This window comes from Astatotilapia calliptera, chromosome 14 (assembly GCF_900246225.1).
Source record: "Astatotilapia calliptera chromosome 14, fAstCal1.2, whole genome shotgun sequence".
NCBI lineage: Eukaryota > Metazoa > Chordata > Actinopteri > Cichliformes > Cichlidae > Astatotilapia > Astatotilapia calliptera.
In genome coordinates this window covers 24,880,420-24,900,595 of record NC_039315.1, presented here as the reverse complement: position 1 = coordinate 24,900,595, position 20,176 = coordinate 24,880,420, and the positions used below count along the sequence as shown (strand labels likewise).

The 20,176-nt window shown below is 40.4% G+C and overlaps 1 protein-coding gene across 3 annotated transcripts in view; it reads right to left on the bottom strand.

Moving 5' to 3' along the window:
• Positions 1-248: 248 nt before the first annotated feature.
• The window catches only part of lekr1 (Leucine-, glutamate- and lysine-rich protein 1), a 105,270-nt gene continuing 85,342 nt past the window's right edge, over positions 249-20,176 (bottom strand). For 2 of the 3 annotated variants that reach the window (XM_026191515.1, XM_026191514.1), the window contains 4 exons: positions 17,250-17,325; positions 13,137-13,301; positions 9,432-9,635; positions 249-1,359 (listed from right to left, as the gene is read on the bottom strand). In XM_026191515.1, the coding sequence (XP_026047300.1) occupies positions 904-1,359; positions 9,432-9,635; positions 13,137-13,301; positions 17,250-17,325 (901 nt within the window). In that variant the 3' untranslated portion in view covers positions 249-903. Of the gene's footprint in view, positions 1,360-3,870; positions 4,039-9,431; positions 9,636-13,136; positions 13,302-17,249; positions 17,326-20,176 lie in introns of all 3 variants that reach the window. The other variant, XR_003274389.1, reaches the window with a different exon arrangement.

Here is a 20,176-nt window from a genome sequence, read left to right as displayed (position 1 = left end):
TTTAGCAGATAAACCATATGTGTGTGTTCTGGCAAACAGGAAATGTTGGCAGGATATAATAATTTTTCCCCCCCACCTTTTTTAAGTGAATGAAGTGCACGTGTGCATTGTCTCGCAGATGGATTGGAAAGAGGGACACGGGGTGAGCGAAGGCTTGTGTGCATGTGTGCCAGTAAGCAGGGAAAATAGTTCCATGCCACACACACACACACACACACACACACACACACACACACACACACACACACACACACACACACACACACACACACACACACACACACACACACATCTCTCCCATCATGCCAATTTATCCCAAATGTAGGGGAAGAGGAAAAGAGAGGAGGAGGAGGGGATGGAAAGACCTTCCACAGAGTGAATGATGTCAATAACACACAAAGCCTCAGGGGAGAAGGCTGGGTAATTGTTGTTGTGTGCGTGTGTGTGCGTGTGTGTGTGTGTGTGTGTGTTTGTGTGTCTGGGGATGCTTACCATACAGTTTCTTTTGTGTTTGCCTGCCTTTTGTTTGTGTCCACGGGTGGCAAGGGACATGCTGTCATGCTCCTTAAAGCTGTGTGTGTGTGTGTGTATTTGAGTGTGCGTTGTTTGTGAAATCCTGTGCGTGCCAGTGAGTCTGCGTGAGTCAGGTTGTGAGAAAACAAGTGCATATCTGTTGCTGAGTGTGTGTACTGAGAGTTTACTAGTGTGCAAACAAGGACTCAGGCGCAGTGCCTTATCTGAGTGTGTGTGTGTGCAACTTTTAAAGTAGTCAGTCAGATAATTAGTTTAAAAGAAAAATAAGATGCTATTAAAACGAATGTAAAAAACATAATTAAACTACTATTGATATCTGCTTCGTTCAGTAACTGATTAACACACGTACAGGCCTGTTTGGCTTGCTTTTCAGAGCGTCTCCTTCCTCTCCATCACTAAATTGACCTTACGTTTGACTTCACTCACTGTGTAGCTTGTTTTCAGTTTGGGCAGTGTCACCTCTTTCTGTTTTTCTCCACCTAGCACTCTCCCACTGCTCCAGGACTCCAAATTCCCCAATCCCACTTGTTCTCCACCCGTGCCCTGGCCTCTGCCTTTGTCTGTGCAGGCGGGCGAAGGCCGGAGTCTGCTTGGGGAGGCCAAAGAGCGAGTGAGCGGTGCCCGGGCTTGACCGTGTTTGTGTACATTTTTGTTCCCTGTTGGTGTGTGTCTCTCCAAGTGGTCTGGAAGTGAAAGCTTTAAGGTGTCCTGATGAGATGCCTGGGATCGCAGCCCGAGGAGCTCCTGGCGAGCCTGAGACAGCGCAGCAGTTAGCTCTTCCCTCTCTTGACACTCCCGCCTTACTGTGTCCTCGAGTAACGTTACCTGGATATGAACAAAAAATGAATCGTTCAGAGGATCTCATCAACAACTTTTGTTTTATTTTCAAATAAAGAAGGAACAATTCACCTCTGTTTCAGTTTCTCATGCACACATATTAATATTAACCTATTTTTTATGAGCTAATCAGCTTTGAACCAAGCTTAGCTCAAGTTCAAAGCAGTAGTTCAAAGCTGACTCAGTCATGCAGAGATTTAACAAATAAAATACACTCTGTACTTCATTTGTTAAATCTCTGCATGACTGGCAAAAATGGCTAAATATTTACAGTTTAAAGGAGGGGTTGTGACTGTTTGAGACCATAAATGGCAAATATGGATAAAGTGATTAACCAGGGCCCTGTGCAAGTTTTATTTTTCTGTAAAACATGCTTACTGCATTCACCTCCTCACCAAATATCCCAAGCTGCATTAGGCATCCGGCTTCTACCTGACTAATGTGCAAACTTTTGAGCTATGGTGTGTGTAAATGAGACAAACCAGTGCAAAAATCACCTTTTCACTACACAGGATGCACAACGCACCAGGGCCCCAGGAACAGGAAGTAAAGGGCTGGGTTTAACTCACAGGCAAACATTTAAAAATTAAATAGGCATTCTTTTAAAGCCCTCCATAGCTTTGTCCTAATTTTACACGCATTTCCCACCAATATGGCACATGGCAATAAAGACTGCTTATTGGCTCATTTAATTACAAGCATGTGCCATTTCAATGGTTTGCATCATTATGGCCATCTGCTGTTTGATAACACACACGTGTTGCTTGCAGCCCAAAAATGGTGAAGTGACAAACCTAATCACCAAAATTTAACAGATACTAAAAGGCGGATCTTTGTAAGCAGTCTGTGTGGACTCAAAACAATTAACACCACACAAATCTTACGGCAATCACTCCCACATGCTTTTAGCACAAGAGCAGGGTGATGTATAGACTGCACAGCTTCCATAATGGATTTTTTACACTCTAATTATGAATTTTAAGGCTAAAAAAAGGCTACTTGACTTGCATGAAGAAAATAACACTTTAAAGGTTGAGTGAGGCATCCTTCTTTTTCAGATTTTGCTCTACTGGCCATCTGGTCTGTTTATTTCTCCTTGCAATGTGTTTATATTGTGTTGTTTAGCATGTTAGCATGCACCACATTCACTTTCACTCTTAGATGCAGTGTTTTGTTTGCCCAGTCTACCTTCTCCCCAGGCCTGTGTGTAAGCAGGAATACCACTGTCGCAGACTGGCTGCAAAACAGTGCTTTTATTCCAATATTTACAAAACCAGGGCAGTGCACAGACAGCTAGCTGACTGTGTGGTATTTGGTAGATGTGCAGTTGCTTAAGAGCATTCATACAAGGAATAATAAAAACAGAGACACACTAATATCCACCTAAAGTCTGATAAATTAAGCCATTGGGAGGTATTGATTATAAATTTACATTTGTTTGAAAAAAATTGTTAAATCTTTTACTTGTTTTTGTTACTTTTATCAGTGTGATGAGGTTCATCAGTTTGCTAACAGCACTAAAAACTGAAACAAATGTGAAGAACCGAAATGGGTCAATCAACTACATCTCGGAGCTAGGCTAAGCAAAAATGCGCTGCTCCTGTGTTTGTGTCTGGACTCTTAAATGCTAATGCTTTCACAGGCGTGTCAGCTAAAACCGATGATTTAGGCACCCTGAAGATGAATGAATTTAATCCAGAATAAAATGAAATATGTTGCTTTCAGATTTGTCTGAGTAAGCATTGGATGTAAATTTTAAGCCTTTAATATTCTCACTAGCCACACTATACATCACAAAGCCATCATCAAAAAATGCTTTAATGTGAGTTTTGCGTGTGTTTTTAAAGTGTGTGTGTGTGTGTGTGCGTGTGTGTGTGTGCGTGAAACATAAACGCACTTCTTGACTTGAGAATGTGACTGTGAGATTGTCTCTGTGTGTAAATACTGCCCTGGCCCCAGGGTGTACATCCACATCTGCTTCTCAGACAGGCCCATCATGGAGGACATACAGTAAATGCGTGTATACCGGCTTTTCACATTCATATTTTATATATAATTATCTGTCTACAATTGTCAGCATATGTACACGTGTTAACAGATGCCTGTGACACACTTTTCCAGCTTTGTGTGCTGTGTCGCACCTCACGCTATTATTGTGAGAGTGTGTGTGTGTGTGTGTGAAACTGTTTGCACACGTTGGGCCACTTCCTAAGTGTGTGTATGTGAGTCTCCATCCTGTATGTTTATATGCAGCCATGTGTTAGATCATGTAAACGTGCGCGTGTGCGTGTGTGTGATGTCATGCATGCCAGTCTAGCTGCAATCATTAGGGGCTCCTAGTGAGAGCAGGATTACAGGGCTATTAGAAAGAAGTCACACGCAAACTTACAGAGCCCCTGCTTTTAATCTTACACAGTAAACCACATTCCACTGGCAACACACACACACACTCAAATGCACATAAAATACAGTTTAAGACCCTCATCAGCATATACATACTGTATTTAGTGATGCAGATCTACTGTGGAGTGCATGTTTGCACACGCAACGTTGCATGTGGTGTGTGTTCTCTCTGTTGTGTGACTTCAGTGGTTAGTGGGGGGGGGTTAAAGGTTAGCCATTTGATCCCTCAGACACAGTGTGACCTTTCCCTCTTCTCCTGGTCAGCTGCAACAAAGCCACAGACAGACAGGAGGGGGAGGGAGACAAGGAGAGTCCGGGACACAGAAACAGACAACATAAAGGAATAGAGACAGAGTTCAGGGGACGGGCAAGAAAGAAAAAAACAAAGCAAAGCAGCGAGAGGGGAGAGATTCAAGCCGAATAGGAGAAGATTATGCAGTTATTGCTGGCTTGATCTCCATACTGCTCCAGCCACAGAGGTACACGCTAAAGAGGCCACAGCATCTGCAATGCTATTGTTTGAATATCACTTTTTTACAGTTACTAAAGGCTCCACATTATACCCCTTTTTAACCAGTTAATGCAAGTACCACATGTCCCCAGAGTGTGTATGTTTCAGCTTAAAATAACACACAGCTCATTATTTCTTCCACGCCTGCACAGTTTTGAGCTCGGTTTCAGCATGTGCAACTTTAAATCAAACTGGAGCTGCAGCTACACCCGCCTCTTTCAGAAAGAGGTCTGTGCAGAGCAACAGAAACAGAAATAGAATAAATAAAAGCATGTGATGCAATGTAACGCTTAATAAAAATAAAAATGTAACTTCTAACAAGCTTTTAGACTTTGTGGTTCAGGTAATTATGGACACTGCACTAAAATAATTTTGCCTTTTGGATTTTTTCTTCTTCTTCTCCTTCTTCTTCAGGACAGTATGTCCTTAAAAATGAAAAACTGAATCATGGCTGTACTAATGAATTATGAGCATGTATTCTCCCTCTTAACCTGCCAAACTCACCTCCAGAATACACTGGAGAACCACAAGAACCAAAGTTAGTCCCTCTTTTGTCTGATTTTTCTGCTGTTGGTGCATATGTTTATGACTTTTTTTGCTGAACCTCAATAAACTGCTTTAATAAGGAAGCTGAATCGACAATGGACAGGCTTAGTTCACCACATTCTGGACCTGACGTGACTGCTGGTGAGAGGTCATTTGAAGGAAGTGTCCAAGACGCTGCAACAGTATCTGACCAACGAAATGGCATAATGACATAACAAGTTCATAGTCGAAATCCAGTGACCATTTTTCATAGAGGAAAGGGCGGTGAAAGCTCGCATTTGAATAGGAAAGATAATCTAGAAGCGTTATACTGATTGATCTTCTCTAACTACAGTCACAGCGCAGTCAAATATGGTGACAAAGAACAGAAAGGCGGGGTGGTGATGGGGGGAGAAGCCGCTGTGCTGAAGGTCCATGAATGACATTAAAAGAGCATGTCAGCTGTGAAATTGGCATCAGGACACCTTGAACTGGCTTAACCTATTTGGACGGGCGCTTCGAACGGGAGACCGCTGATGAGACGGTGGGCGGACAGAAAGGGGGAGGGTCGTTAGAGGGCTGACAGATTGTAGCGATACAAAGCTCAGCTGCATGACTGAGACAGTCATGCAGAGGAAACCAAGGTGATTAAGCAGTGATGAGAAGAAGATGACTTGACTATAACGACCTTTGTAGATTAGGGATGGATCGTCTCCTCTGATGAGTCTTCTGTGAGTTTTGCTTTTACTTTCAAGTTCAAACTGAACATTTCTTTTAACAGAAACAACTTAAAAAATACACAAAGATTTTGCCTGTGATGCTGTTATGTGGCTGTGTACAGTTCAAATAAAAATGCAACATAAATGATCCTAAAGCACTTTTTCTTCATAATTTATTATTTCACTGTTGCTTAAACTATTGCAGCTCATATAGTGGGATGTCTTCACAATGTGTTTCAACTGAAGATTAAACATTTAAAGCTGGACTTACCTTGGACAGAGACTTTTTAAAATAATTTTGGTTTTGTACATTACAATGAATTTTAAATGAAACAACTCAGATGTAGCTTTAATTCAGTGTGTTAAGCAAAAAGATTGAATAAAACTTTCAGAAACTAAAGCATTTTTTTAACGCAATACCGTCATTTCAGGGGAACAAAAGTACTTGGACAAATTAAATAACTGAAAATAAAGTGTTTATTTCTAATACTTGGTTGAAAACCCTTTGCTGGCAATGACAGCCTGAAGTCTTGAACTCATGGACATCACAACGTGTTGGGTTTCCTCCTTTTTAATGCTCTGCCAGGCCTTCACTGCAGCGGCTTTCAGTTGCTGTTTGTTTGTTGGCCTTTCTGTCCAAAGTTTTAACAAGTGAAATGCATGCTTAGTTGGGTTAAGATCAGGTGACTGACTTGGCCATACAAGAATACAACCTCTTTGCTTAAAACTCCTGGGTTGCTTTGGCTGTATATTTTGTGTCATTGTCCATCTGTATTATGAAACACTGTCCAATCTGACTGCATTTAGCTGGACTTGAGCAGACAGTATGTCTCTGAACACCTCAGAATTCATTCGGCTGCTTCTGTCCTGTGTCACATCATCAATAAACACTAGTGTCCCAGTGCCACTGGCAGCCATGCACAACCAGGCCATCACACTGCCTCCGCGGTTTTACAGATGATGTGGTATGCTTTGGATCACGAGCTGTTCCACGCATTCTCCATACTGTTTTCTTACTTCACTCTGGTAGAGGTTGACAGTTCAAAGACTGATCTACCTTTTTTATTCTTGAGGCTTATGAGTGGCTTGCAGATTATAGTGAACCCTCTGTATTTACGTTCATTCAGTCTCCACTTTATGGTAGACTTGGATAATGATACGCCTACGTCCTGGAGAGTGTTGTTCACCTGGCTGGCTGTTGTAAAGAGGTTTCTCATCACCATATAAATGATTCTGCAATCATCCATCACTGTTGTCTTCTGTGGACGTCCAGGTTTTTTTTGCATTGCTGAGTTCACCAGTGCTTGCTTGCTTTCTTTCTTTCTTTCTTTCTTTCTTTCTTTCTTTCTTTCTTTCTTTCTTTCTTTCTTTCTTTCTTTCTTTCTTTCTTTCTTTCTTTCTTTCTTTCTTTCTTTCTTTCTTTCTTTCTTTCTTTCTTTCTTTCTTTCTTTCTCAGGATGTACCAAACTGTAGATTTTGCCACTACTATTATTGTAGCAATTTCTCAGATCTTTTTTTTTCTGTTTTTGCAGCTTAAGGATAGCTTTTAGCTCCTTTGACTGCACGTTGTCTGTTCAAAGCAAAATGTTCCTGATGAAAGCACGACACCTCAAATCAAGCCCAGGTCTTTTATCTGCTCAATTGATAGTGATACAATGAAGGAATTGCCCACAGCTGTCCATGAAATAGCCTTTGAATCAATTACCTTTTGGTCCCTTTAAAAAGTGACACATGTTAAGGAGCTGAAACTCCTAAACCCTTGATCTAATTTAAATATGGATGCAGTCAAAGGAAAGCTGAGAGTCTAGTAATTATGTCCATGTCCAATATATAACTATAATTGGAATAGATTTCAGTAAACTATGTTTATTTAGGTCCAAATATATAAGGACCTAAATGTAAATACTAACTGTGGCTCTAATTACTTCTAGTAATGTGAAAGGACAGAAAATTCCCCCGTTTCTGGTTCTTTTTTTGGTTGTTCCACTTTAATTTGGAGAATTGTATTCGTCTGTTGGTTTACTTCTGCCCTTTGCTCGATATTTCTGCTTTTTACATGCTGCCTGTGTTCAATTAGCCAGTCAGTCTCTTCAGTATATACACAAACCACTGTTCACTTTACAGTTGCCAGAACTTGTACTTTACACAGCGTAGCTTTCCAGACATTTCCCAGATTGTATTCCCTTTTTCATTTTCTTTTTCTTTTTAACTTCCCTGTGTTCCTGCTTGGCTTCTTCATCGCTTACTTTTACACCGTTTTTTTGGACTCTCTTTTGCCTCCCCCTTTGTCTCTGTGTGTATGACCTTTGTCTGAAATAAAACTTTAGGGTTCTGGATTTTATCTCTGGCCGGCTCGCCACAAATGATTTAAAAGTTCTTACATACCTGGTACACATTTTAATTACAGGCTTCTGAAACTAAATTTCCAAAAAGCATATTGCCAAAGCAATATTAAAGAAAAGCACTCTGAGAGCACAAACTTTAACCAAGGCAGCTAAATCTCTGGGCAGCATTTACTTTTAAGGGAACTGTGGTGTATTATGGATTCATTTAGTTTTCTTTGTTCTTTTCAAACTTAATTTAAAAAGTTTGTTGTGCATTAAAAATCAGATAAGGGCAGCATGACAGATGTTTACTTTGATTACACATTCGTTGTGTAGGAGTAGGTAATGGATAATAAGCATTGATTTGTAAATAACTAGACATGAATAACACGAACTTGTTATATAATATTACACTGCAGTATATTTCTGGAGTGTAAAATTGAGGTCAGAGGTCAGCTATAATGTGATATTTAGAATACCCATGTAACAGTATCATTTCCTAAATGTTGCCAATACAAAATAAGGCAGCAGATTTTTAAAAGTATGAAAATTTGACCTTATTTGACCTTGAAGAAGAGGTCAGAGGTCAAGAAACATAATTTTAAAAATCTCTATATGGCTTTATTATCACTTTGACCATCAGATCGATCTATGAACCTTGGAGGTCAGATATCAAATATTTTAAATCTGTATACATTACTATCTATGACAATATAGACCACACTGTAAGAATCAATGTTATTGTCAATTTTGGCCAGTAAATCATGAAGTTGACCTTTAAGACCTTTTTGCAAATTTTGGTGGACTATTAACAGGACCCCACCCCCACAAAGTTTCATCAGAATTCACTCAGAACTCTCAGCTATGGTGTTTACAGACAGAAAAGAATAACACACAGATACCAAAGCTACCAAAAACATATAAAAAATAAAGTCACACACACACACACACACACACACACACACACACACACACACACACACACACACACACACACACACACACACACAGAATGTTTGGCAAAGTCAAGCTCATCACTACAGGAAGCTCTCTTTCCTGTCCCGTCTTTGTTCTTGTTCATAAAGTTTGCTCCCGCGCTATCGTTCATTCATTCCCTCAAACACGTGCACACACTGGCCTTCTTTTATTCATTCCTCCATTTGAACTTTTTATATGCACGCCCCATCCTGCTTCCTCTTTGCGCCGCTTCCATCTCTTTATGTGCTGCTTCGCAATTTAATTCGACTCCATTTTGAAACGTACTGGCACAGAAATCCAACACTGCGCGCTCTGCTGCCAAAGCAAATATGAACTCTGTCTGTCTCTCGCTTCTCTCGCTCTCTCTTCATCTTAAACTTTCTCGCTCACTGCCTCTGGCTGTGATCAAGCTAACGTAAATATGCGCTTAATTAATGCGATCCGGCCCTGTGTGAATAGGGATTGCACACGAACAAGTGAAGCTAAGGCAAATGTCTTTGTTTGCAAATGCACACTTTCTGTTTTAAATTCACCTGAAGAACAAAAAAACTGAGAAACCTTCCACGGTTCCACCCATGGTTAGACAAACCATGCGCACACCTCTTCCTGTAGTTCAGCATTCTTCTCAGTCATTAGCTTTATCGCTGCTTTAGCCTGGACCAGATTCGCCATCGCCTGTCGGTGTGTCTCCTCCTCTTTTCTCCTCCTCTCCTCACATTGGGTTCTCCTCTTGTCCTCCCTGCTCCTCCACTCTTGCTGCAGTACCTCTTGCAGTTCCCGCAGTTTCATTTCACTCTTCTCCAACTGCAAAAGAAGACATGTTTTAATCCATGAATAAAAACAGTTACTTATAGTAAACAAAAGACTGTTTAAACAGGACAGGACGGTTTTGAGATGTGGATCTCTTTAAATGATGCTGTCTGGCATTTTGTGGATTTCAAACGGACTCATTAAAATGTCTTTCAGGGACTACGGGGAAATCGAGGTGACATAAAAATGCAAAAGCTTCAAGCGTTTCTGCTTCATATATTGGGGACAACATGTTTTCTTTGACCTCGTCTAGACTTTGTTCCAGAAGTGGGCAGGAAGGGAATTAGCAGTGACAGACACAGTAGGAGCTGAAGGGCTTGAGGGGGGAATTTAGCATTTTACTACACTGGGCATATTCACTGCTTGTCAAATTTGTGATCTTGACACTGGTTTGTGTTTTGCTTTCTCTTTTATTGTTGTCTCCTACCATCAGCAGTTTAAATGTGGGCGGATATATATTTTGGGTGTGGGAAACCTGCTAACCCGCACGTCATCATCTACTGTTATCACATATCCAACATCTGGATTTAAAATCTGACACAGAAAATCAACAGAATCTTTCCTTTCCAACATTAACAGTCAGGTATCAAGCTTTATATGGAAAATTTGGTTTTTAAAAAAAAAAAATTAAGAGGTGGATTTATGCTTCCTCAGTGTGCCCTAGATATTCTGTAATACAGTTTAACATTGTACACTGTCTTCTTGGTCTAAAAACAACTTATCAACAATTCAGACAGACCTGGTTCCTACTTGTGATTGACTCACAGGGGCTGCAGCACACACTGTTGGATATGTTTGTGCCTATGTCCAATGCTACATAGAGGTTGGAATTGCATTTTTGATACTTTTTCTAAAATATGTGGACAAGCAGTATATCCATCTCCATAAATTTCACTGTCCGGCGTGGTACAGATGGTATTAATTGAGGGCCACCAGGAAGGGAAAAAAAGGGAGACGTAACACAACAGGTGAGTGTTCTGCAGTCAATCACCTATAACAACCATCGCAAAAGTAAATCAACGTCACAATGAAGAAAACTCATGTTTTCAAAGACTAACTGAGACTTGCATGAAAATGACATGCAAGCTGTGGCATGAACTGAAGCGAGCTATTCAATGAAGACGTCCTACAAGCTATTAAGGAACTGATACAGTCCCAATACAGAAATGCTTTAAGACTCTTTATTTTTACTCCTTATTGTTATGCAAGCCTCATAAACAGCTAGAGGAACTTCTACAAGTTCCCAAATTTAGTGGTTAATTTGCTTCTTTTCAGCCCACACTAGAAAAAAGTTACCACTACTTTGAAACATTCGTTTAGTCACACTGTTACTATAACTTGACTAGATTAAGAATTAATTACTAATTAATGCACAAATGTCTGCAAATATTTTCTTCAAATTTTTGCAGTCAATTAAGGCCATGTCAAAAAGAAAGTACACCATCTTTCTAAGGTTTTACATAAGCTATCAGGTCCTTAAAATGAGGTAAATTTAAATACAAAACCTCAGACAACAACACATGATCTATTACACCACATCAGTATTTATTTACAAAAATAAGACAAAATTCAGAAGCACTGTGTGAAAAACGAAGTATACCCTTAATTCTTTTCATGATTTACAGCCTGAGTCACACAGGCCTAGAGACCTTGGTAAACAAAAACCATATTCTCAGATGGTTTGTAAGTGTTTACCAGCAGTTGCTGTGAAATCAACTGCAAAAGCCTCATCCTCAAAGGCCTAGAGATCAGTCAGTGACAAGCTGATGAGTGGTTGTTGGACGTTCCCGGCAGTCACTAGGTAAAATTGGTTGCAAAGAGGTAAATACCACTGCACTGAAAACATTTATGCAATTACCAGCGGCTTACTGCACTCGCCCAAAGTTTGCGCAGGAGAGTGTCTGCTAATACTCGCCAACTACTGACCAAGCAGTCATTCACTTTCAAAGTAAAAGTTGTGCCTTAAATCTGCAAACAACAAATTTCAAAAGGCACACCTTTTACTTTAAAGGCCAAGTTTCTCTGTTTCTGGTTTGTGTCACACTTCTTCAAGTTTAACTCTTGCTAGGGTAAGTAGTTGGCGTGTGTTTGCAGACAAGTCAGCAGATAATCTGCTAGTGACCAAAGCAGCTGCAAGGACGTTTTTACCACGTCAAAGTCAGCAACTTCCAACAACCACTTGCTGACTGGTTAGGGAATACACATTATTTCTCAGTGAACCGGTTTGTAGACTTGACTGACTGGGACCTAAGAGGGAACGTAACAGCCAGGTGCCAATAATCAAATACACTTGAAAAGATGAACGACCATGGCTTGTTTGGAAGTATTGCCAGGAGAAAGCCTCTTCTCTCTAAAAAGAGCATGGCGCCACCGCTTACTTTTACAAAGTTCATCCAAACAAATCTCGAGACGTGAATGTCAACAATGTCCTTTGGACATATGAGACCAAAGTGGAGATGTTTGGCCATAATGCACAGCACCTCGTTTGGAGAAAAACAAACACAGAGCGAACATATCAGCACAAACACCTCATATCAACTATCAAGAAGAGTAGTGGAGACGTGACGACCACAGGAACTGGTCCCCTGTCTTAGTCAATCACAAACTCCTCTGTATACCAAAGTATTCTAGAGTCAAATGTGAGGCCGTCTGTCTGAGCTAAAGTTTGGCTGAAACTGGGTCATAAACAGGACAAAGATCCCATGGACAGCAGCAACTCTACAGCAGGATGACTGAAAAAGAAAATAATCAAGGTGTTGCAATGGCCCAGTCAAAGTCCAGGCCTCAGCCTGACTGAAATGCTGGTGAGGGACCTTAAGAGAGCTGTGCATAAACAAATGCCAGCAAACCTCAAAGAACTGAAAAGAAGACTGGACCAAAATTCCTCCACAATGACGTGAGAGACTGATGAAGTCATACAGATTACTTCAAGTTATTATTGCTAAAATTTGTTCTACAAGCTACCAAGTCCTGTGAAAACTTGAATTTGATGCATAGTGAGTACTAAATTCCCTACTTTGAAAAGAGTTACTACTCACAAAGAACTCAGGAAGAACTTTACCCAGAAACTGAAAGTTTTACAAAAAGCTGGTGCAAGCAGATCCTGGTCTTACATTTCTAGAGGCCACAAAGTCGCAGAGAGAAAACAAACAAAGACAGACACACAGGGAAGTAAAATGGCCAAAAGAGAAAGGAAAAAGTTGACAGATGGCAAATTACAAAAGAGAACACAAGAATGGATGTACTCGGCGAAGCACATGCTCTGTCCTCTTATCTGCAATTTCAGAATAATCTGTCTGCTTGCCATCTGTTCAGATTTCTTTCTCATAATACAGTGAATGAAAGATGAGATATAAAGGGGGGCAAAATTGAAAAGGACAACCACAAAAGCTTGATATTGTGAACAAAGGCTTTAAGAACTGCATGCATTTTGCTCCTATTTATGTAATGGAATTTGATGTGTACAACACTCATGTTCACCTAACACCTATGCACCTTCTGCTGAAGCTGGGACCTGTCTTGCTGACACTGTAGAAGCATGAACTGGCTCTTCTCCCTGTCCACTGTCAGCTCTAGGTCCATCTCCCGGCGAAGCTTCTCCATCTGCTCCCTCAGGTGCAATGAACTCTGGGATCTTTGCTCTTCTAGGGCAGCAGTCAGCTACAGAATTAAAGCCAAACACACACACACAAAAACATTTACACAAGACCAGCCTACATATGTTTATTCTTGCATACAATAATGACAACAGGACTGCACTTGCACAACAGCAAAGCTAATTAAAACAGAAAGAGACTTTGTCATTGAGACAAAGAACATCCTCAGGCTGGTCTCTGATTCAGACCAAGTGTGGCGTTCTTCATCATATAAACAGGAAGGAGGAACGTCACACAAGGCTTTGTCAGCTTTGTCAGTGCAAAAAAAAAAAAGAAAGAAAAAGCTCGAGACACACAGAAAATAATAAAAGTGGTGTTATCAAACAGCTGGGTAAAAAATATTTATACAACATCAAGATGTCTGGCCACCAAACCCCACACAAAGTTGTGTTTAATTCCTCTGTGGTTTCCCTTGATTCTTATTTGCCTCTTTACTACTAAATTTCTAATATCTTATAAAACACTTTGACAAACGCTGTATTGTTCCATGCTGTGTTGCAGCTCAGTGGTGATGCAAGCTCAAAACAGAAACAATGTCCTAACTCCTTTCACACTATGTGAGAGGAACGCTTTGTTAGAGTGTGTTACAATGATAGCAGTGTGACTGGCCTTGTCACAATGCTGTTGCAGTCCAAAAAAGAACTGTTGGGACATAAAACACCAGCTTTCAGAGCGGGGGCCAAAGTTGCATGCAACATATTTTTAGCCCGGCTTGGCCAAGGCCACCTTGTTTTCTTTCCACCAGCAAAGAGATCAGACAAAGTGTGCACCAGCGCCCGGGACTGGGACCATTGTGATTTTGTATGTGTTTATCTGGTGCATGTGTCTTTGTGCATTTTTGCCTTCAAGTGCAAGAAAAATAGTGCCTGTGGGTGTCAGAGACGAAAATAAAGGGCAGATTGGCGTGTGAAAATGTGTGTATTTGACCTTGTGCGTGCATGCATATTATGGTTTTGGTTTGTTGAACTGTATGAGAGACTAAGATTGCGTGTGTTGGATGAAATGAGAAAACACCACTTCCTCTTTGCTGGCTGAATGTACGTGTGAAGAGCATGGATGGTTTGTATGTGTATATCCTTTTGTGAGCGAGTGTATGTGTGTGTGTATGTACACAGCTGTCGTTTGTATTTAAAAAGCGCACCAGAGTGGCCGCTTCCTTTTCATGGGTATAAATTCATGTGAAATCAGGAAGCCCAGAATGAACAATAACCCATATGGATGTGTGTGTTTGTGTGTGTTCGTAAGTATTTTAGTCCAAATAAAGTATGTGTCAATGTCTTCACATCTATGTGTATTTGTGCTGTGTGTGTTCCAGTGTTATATTTGTGCCCGGCACTTGTCCAGGCTTAGGAGTACAATGCCTAAAGCAATTCTGTAATTATTTTAAATGATTAATTTTAAATTGACAGCCTAGATACAGCTGGTGGTTTGTACACCACAATAGATTAAAGTCAAATAATCTATATATGATTGAAGTGGAGGCTTTTAGCTTTAATTCTAGGGGTTTGGGAATTTGCATTAAGACTTTATTAATTTCTTAAGACATTTTTATACACAGCCCCCCATGTTCAAGGGTTCAAAATTAATTAGACAAAGTAATATAGTTTTAAATATAGGGATTGTTTTTAATACTTGGAAGGTTAATCTTTGGCCAGTCAATGACTGTGTCCTGATGTCCTGATGTCAGGACTGTACTGCAGCCACGCTGAGTAACTTAAAAGCCACGCTTGATGGGTTAAGATCAGAAACCATTTCCTTATGTTGAGAAACTCGTGGGTTGTTTTTGCAGTATGCTTTGAGTCATCATATTACTTGTACTGTGAAGCACTGTCTGTCAGTTTTGCGGCATTTGGCTGAATCTGAGTGGAGAGTATACTTCAGAAATTATCCTATTAGCACTCGCATTATCAATAAACACTAGTGACCCAGTTCTACTGGCAGGGGCACATAACATGACTCCATCATGTTTGACAGATGATACGATGTTTTTCTTCTTTTCCATTCTTTGCTGTTTGACCTCATCTTGGTTTCATCGGTACAAAGAATGTTTCCCAGAGCTGTGCAGCCTCTTTCAGATGTTTTCTAGTAAAGTCTAATCTGGCCCTCTTGCTCTTAAGTCTAACCAGTGGTTTGCACCTTGCTGTAAACTCGCTGTATTTTCATTCACAGGGTGTCTGTTGATTACAGACGGTGGCAATGACACTACTACCTCTTTTAGGTGTGTTCTTGATTTGGTTTGCAGCTGTTTTTCTTAATAACGGAAATAATTCTGTCATCATGCACTTTAGTCATCTTCTGTGGTCTTTCTGACCTTCTTGATGTTGCTGAGCTGCTCAGTGCATTAATTCATTTTAAGAATAAACCAGATTGTTGATTTAGTCCCTTCTAAAGCTTTTTCTCTCTCTGACAGGGTTAGCTGAAAAGCTATTAAAAAATGTAACACTTTGAGTCAAGTATAGATATTATACCTGCTTTATTTTTCATAAAATAATCAGGGAACAGGCCTCACCTTGCCTTGAAACTGCTTGCCAGTCAATTGCCAATTGTCTATCTTGAGTGGTTTTCTGAATAAACACCTTTTCAACATGCTCTGTAATGACTGAACAAGGCTCTCCAAAGGCAACCTGCAACTTTACAAGCTTTTTGGTTTCACCGCAGGCCTTTGCTGTAAGATCGGTTAATCAATACATAACAACAACACTGATTTCTTCCTGCCGAGCCTACGTGAAAACTATTTTTGTCTAGTAATTTTCTGCTGTTAGTCAGCCTAGCGAAAACAGATTGTCCGTGCACTCTCCGTTCAGCTCCTTAACAGATGTGCCTCTGACAGACAGACAGATGGCTCTAACGAGAGAAATGGCTGACGGGAGGGCGGAGTCTTTATGGACTGAACAGAGAGAACACTTCAGCAGCATTATAAATCGCTTTTAATATAACTTTAGAGTATGGCAACCTGTTTAGTCAGTTCTGTCATACTGTTTCTCTCTGATTGCTGCAAGCAGATTTCTTCAAGACTAAGATTTCTATAATGCGATTTCTGGGGTTAAATGTGTTTTAAGGGTGTAGAAGACCTGAGGTAGTGATGGAGATGTGCATACGTCAAGTCAAACATGCTTCTTTGAATTCTTGTCCACAAATATCTTGCTTGTTATGGCTCTCGAGCAAAGCATCCGTATTTTCTCATATAAACATTAATCAGCATAAGCAAAAAAGAAAGAAGCGAGACAGAAAGCAGCTTAATTTCCTTCTTTTTTCTGGTGAAATGGCCTCTTTGTTGTGACACACAGCAAAACCTCAGTGACTTTTGCCGCCAGACAGGCAGACAGTGTACTGTTTGACTAATAAAAGGCAGATTGGTTTTGTGTGCGTGTGTGTTTGTGTGTTCAATTTATCTGGTGTTAAACAGACTGGTGGTCCTGGTGTCTTGTAATGTTGTCCACATTGTGTGAGTCAGGATTCTCCCTATTAGACTCCTCTGAACTGTGACAACAGCTTGGACGCTCTCCTAAACGTTTGTTTACTTCAGCACTCGGGAACTGAATGTCTGACATCGGTAAACTGATGCACTCATTTCAGCATACAAAATTAAAACAATGCATTGTACAAATTACACCGCTAGTCATCTGCTGCTGACAATGCGTCTAGGATGGTGTTTATTTTATAGGACTGGTATTAATCTTTCTTCCACGTAATTCAGCTGCACCGTGTTCATGTAAATGCTTGACCACGTCAAAATGATCTTAAGATGCCAGGCTGCTCAGGGTGCTGTGCAGTGCAAGCATTTGAAAGGAGACAAATGGGGCATTTTTGGAAAATAAACGGTGGAATAAATAAAAATCTGCTTAAAAAACCCCAAAAAACTGAATGACTACACAAACTGGCTTAGTAACATATTCTTTATTGCTGTGTATCAGTATTTAAAGATTTATTGTTCATACTGATAAAGACTTACCTTTGTGGCCAGCTGCTTAGTGAAGTCTTCCTTCATCATATTAAGGGCTCTGCCATGAGATTCTAGCATAACATCCCTGCAAACACGCACAGTTCACTCATTAAAAATATCCTGCCTTGCAATAAAAACAATCTACTGCACATGTGATACAATTTTTCTCCCTTTTATGTAAATAGGGCAACATTAAACAAGCATCCACTGTGGGGGAGACAACATATCATCAGTTCAACTGCAGCCCTAGGACAAGATAACTCCTTTCCTTACTCGATACAGCAGAAATAGCAGCCATCTGTTTGTAAAACCAGACTGTAGTGACAAAAATTTGACCAACTGTCTGAGACCAAATAATGCACTCACAGTCCCTGGCTGCTTTTGACTTTAACAAAGACTCCCCTGCCCACTGCGTAAATGAAAAAACAAAATACACACATAAACCACCTACAGCCCACATACCACAGACATGCTAAAGACATAAAAGCTCAAAAATTGTCTGTGTGAAGTCTAAGAAAGAAAGACAGTGTGGGAGATAAAGCGGAGTCAGCTAGAAAGGGTAAACCTCATTGATTTGTTGATCTTGTGTCCAAATATTATATGTCACTTTAGCAGCTGGTCTGCCTGATAAGATGTGAAGGAGCATAAATTCAAGGCCACAGTGAGACAAGCTGAGCTTTTTTTCCCTTCTTTTTTTTTTCTTGCAAATGTTTATACAGAGTAATTTGTAGAAAAGGCTCACTGAGGGAACCCGGAGCAACATTAAGGCTTAGAAACTAATACCAAACAAAAAGCAGAGATCCTGTAGACACATATGAATATTGAATTGTCATTAACTGGCTGTGTGCAGGAAGGTGAGGACCCAAATGCAAAACTCACAGGAGCGGGACTTGAACTCAAAAACGCAGCTTTATTGCTGGGAAAAAAGGCAAAACGGTACAAATCTAAACAGGGAAAATACATAACTAATCACACGGGGAGGCACACAAGGAGACGCGACAAAGGACTGAGGGAGACGCGGACATAAACACACAGAAAGATAACGAGGGACGTGGGAGAACACAAGGAACGCAGCTGACACGAATAATCATAACTAGACGGGGCAGGACCAAACACAACACGACCTACACTGATTATCGAGACTATCAAAGTAAAACAGGAAGTACACTGAGACGCAGGCTGGAGGGGGAGAGAGAACACGGAGGAGCAGAAGGGAGAGCACAGACATGACGGGCTGGGGAAACATAGAATAAAACAGGAAGGGAAACGAGGCACAAGAACTCACAGATACACAGAGGGCGACGTGAGGGGAAATCTAATAAACCATGCTGACCAGAATAACCTAGGAACCATAGGATACAAGAGAACTCAAAAATAACACAGAACGATCAAAAATGCACGAAAATTCAAAACACTGGTCAAAATGGCATAAAACATAAATCATATCAATAACATCAAGCATGCTGTCGCACATTCACATACACTCAAACACACACACACACACACACACACACACACACACACACACACACACACACACACACACACACAAAGTGGCATGAGAACTCATGCATGTGTAACAGAGATTAACAAAGTGTCTCATGCATGTAAGAGGCATCATCGGGCAAGGAACAGTCTTGTACGATGGGTGTGCGTAGAAGCACGCACACAGATGACTCTGTGCATATCTGATTGTGGAGTAGACGAACTACAGTATAATAATAAAGAGCAACAGCTATATTCCATCTCTTCCTGCTCGGGCCAGACACAATATTATTCACTCCACTGGGTCTGGCTAATCGCATCAGCCTACTCACCACCCCCCCACACACACACACATACAATGAAGCATAAAAATAGATGCAGACTCTTGGGTGCGTGTAGGAGATTTCATTCTGCTGTGATGGGCCATCGGAGTGTAATCGCCAAACAGCACAACTGAATTCTGTAAATCAATAAATCCTGTTCAGTTCCTTCTAATGATTTCTCCTTATTGAACTGAACTGTGTAAAGTCACAAATGTTAAGAATAAGATATTTGTAATCCACATACAACACCCACTGAGGCACTTTAATTCCTAAGAAGAACCCAGAGCTCAACAGCCTCTTGGTTTGGGTCAATAATTACATAAATGTAATCATATAAATCTTTGATCAGTAGAAAGCCTTTGTTGTCGAAACAATGGTGAGAGCTAATTACAGTCAGGTCCATTATTTGTTGGACAAAAACAGAGTTTTGCTGTTTTGCCTCTGTACACCACCACAGTGGATATTAAACCAAAAAATAAGGACTGTGGCTGAAGTGCGGTTTACAAAAATGCTGAGTGTTTAGGAATTACAGTCATCTTTTATACACTGTCAAAGGGTCAAAGGTAACTGGACATCTGACACAGTTTCATGGCCGTGGTATTTCATGACGAATGATGCAGATAAAATATCTTTAGATAATTCAAAGTGTTGAATCAGTATTTTAGAGCATCTCACCGAGACCCAAAGAGATGTCAGTGCAAGTGAGGCTATCATTAGGCTGAAAAAACTAAATAAACCTGTCAGACAGAAACTTTAGGAAAAAACAACAATCAGGTTCATTTTTTAAAAAGAATGAATTCTCTGTGAAGCTCAGCATCACCAAAAGGCCTAAAAGACCAGAAGACTAAAGTGGATGATGACAAAATTATTTCCATGAGTAAGAAAAACAACTTCACAACTTCTAGCAAAGTCAATACGGTGCACGAGGAGGCAGGAATGTCACTGTCAGAGTTTACAGGAAAGAGAAATTTACAAGGTGCAAACCACTGATTACACTCAATTACAAAAAGGTCAGATTAGACTTTACCAAACATCTAAAAGAGCCTGAATCGGGTCACCAGTGTTTATTGATGATATGAGTGCTGATAGAAAGAGCAGAAGGAAGTGTGAAGTGTACAGGGCTGTACT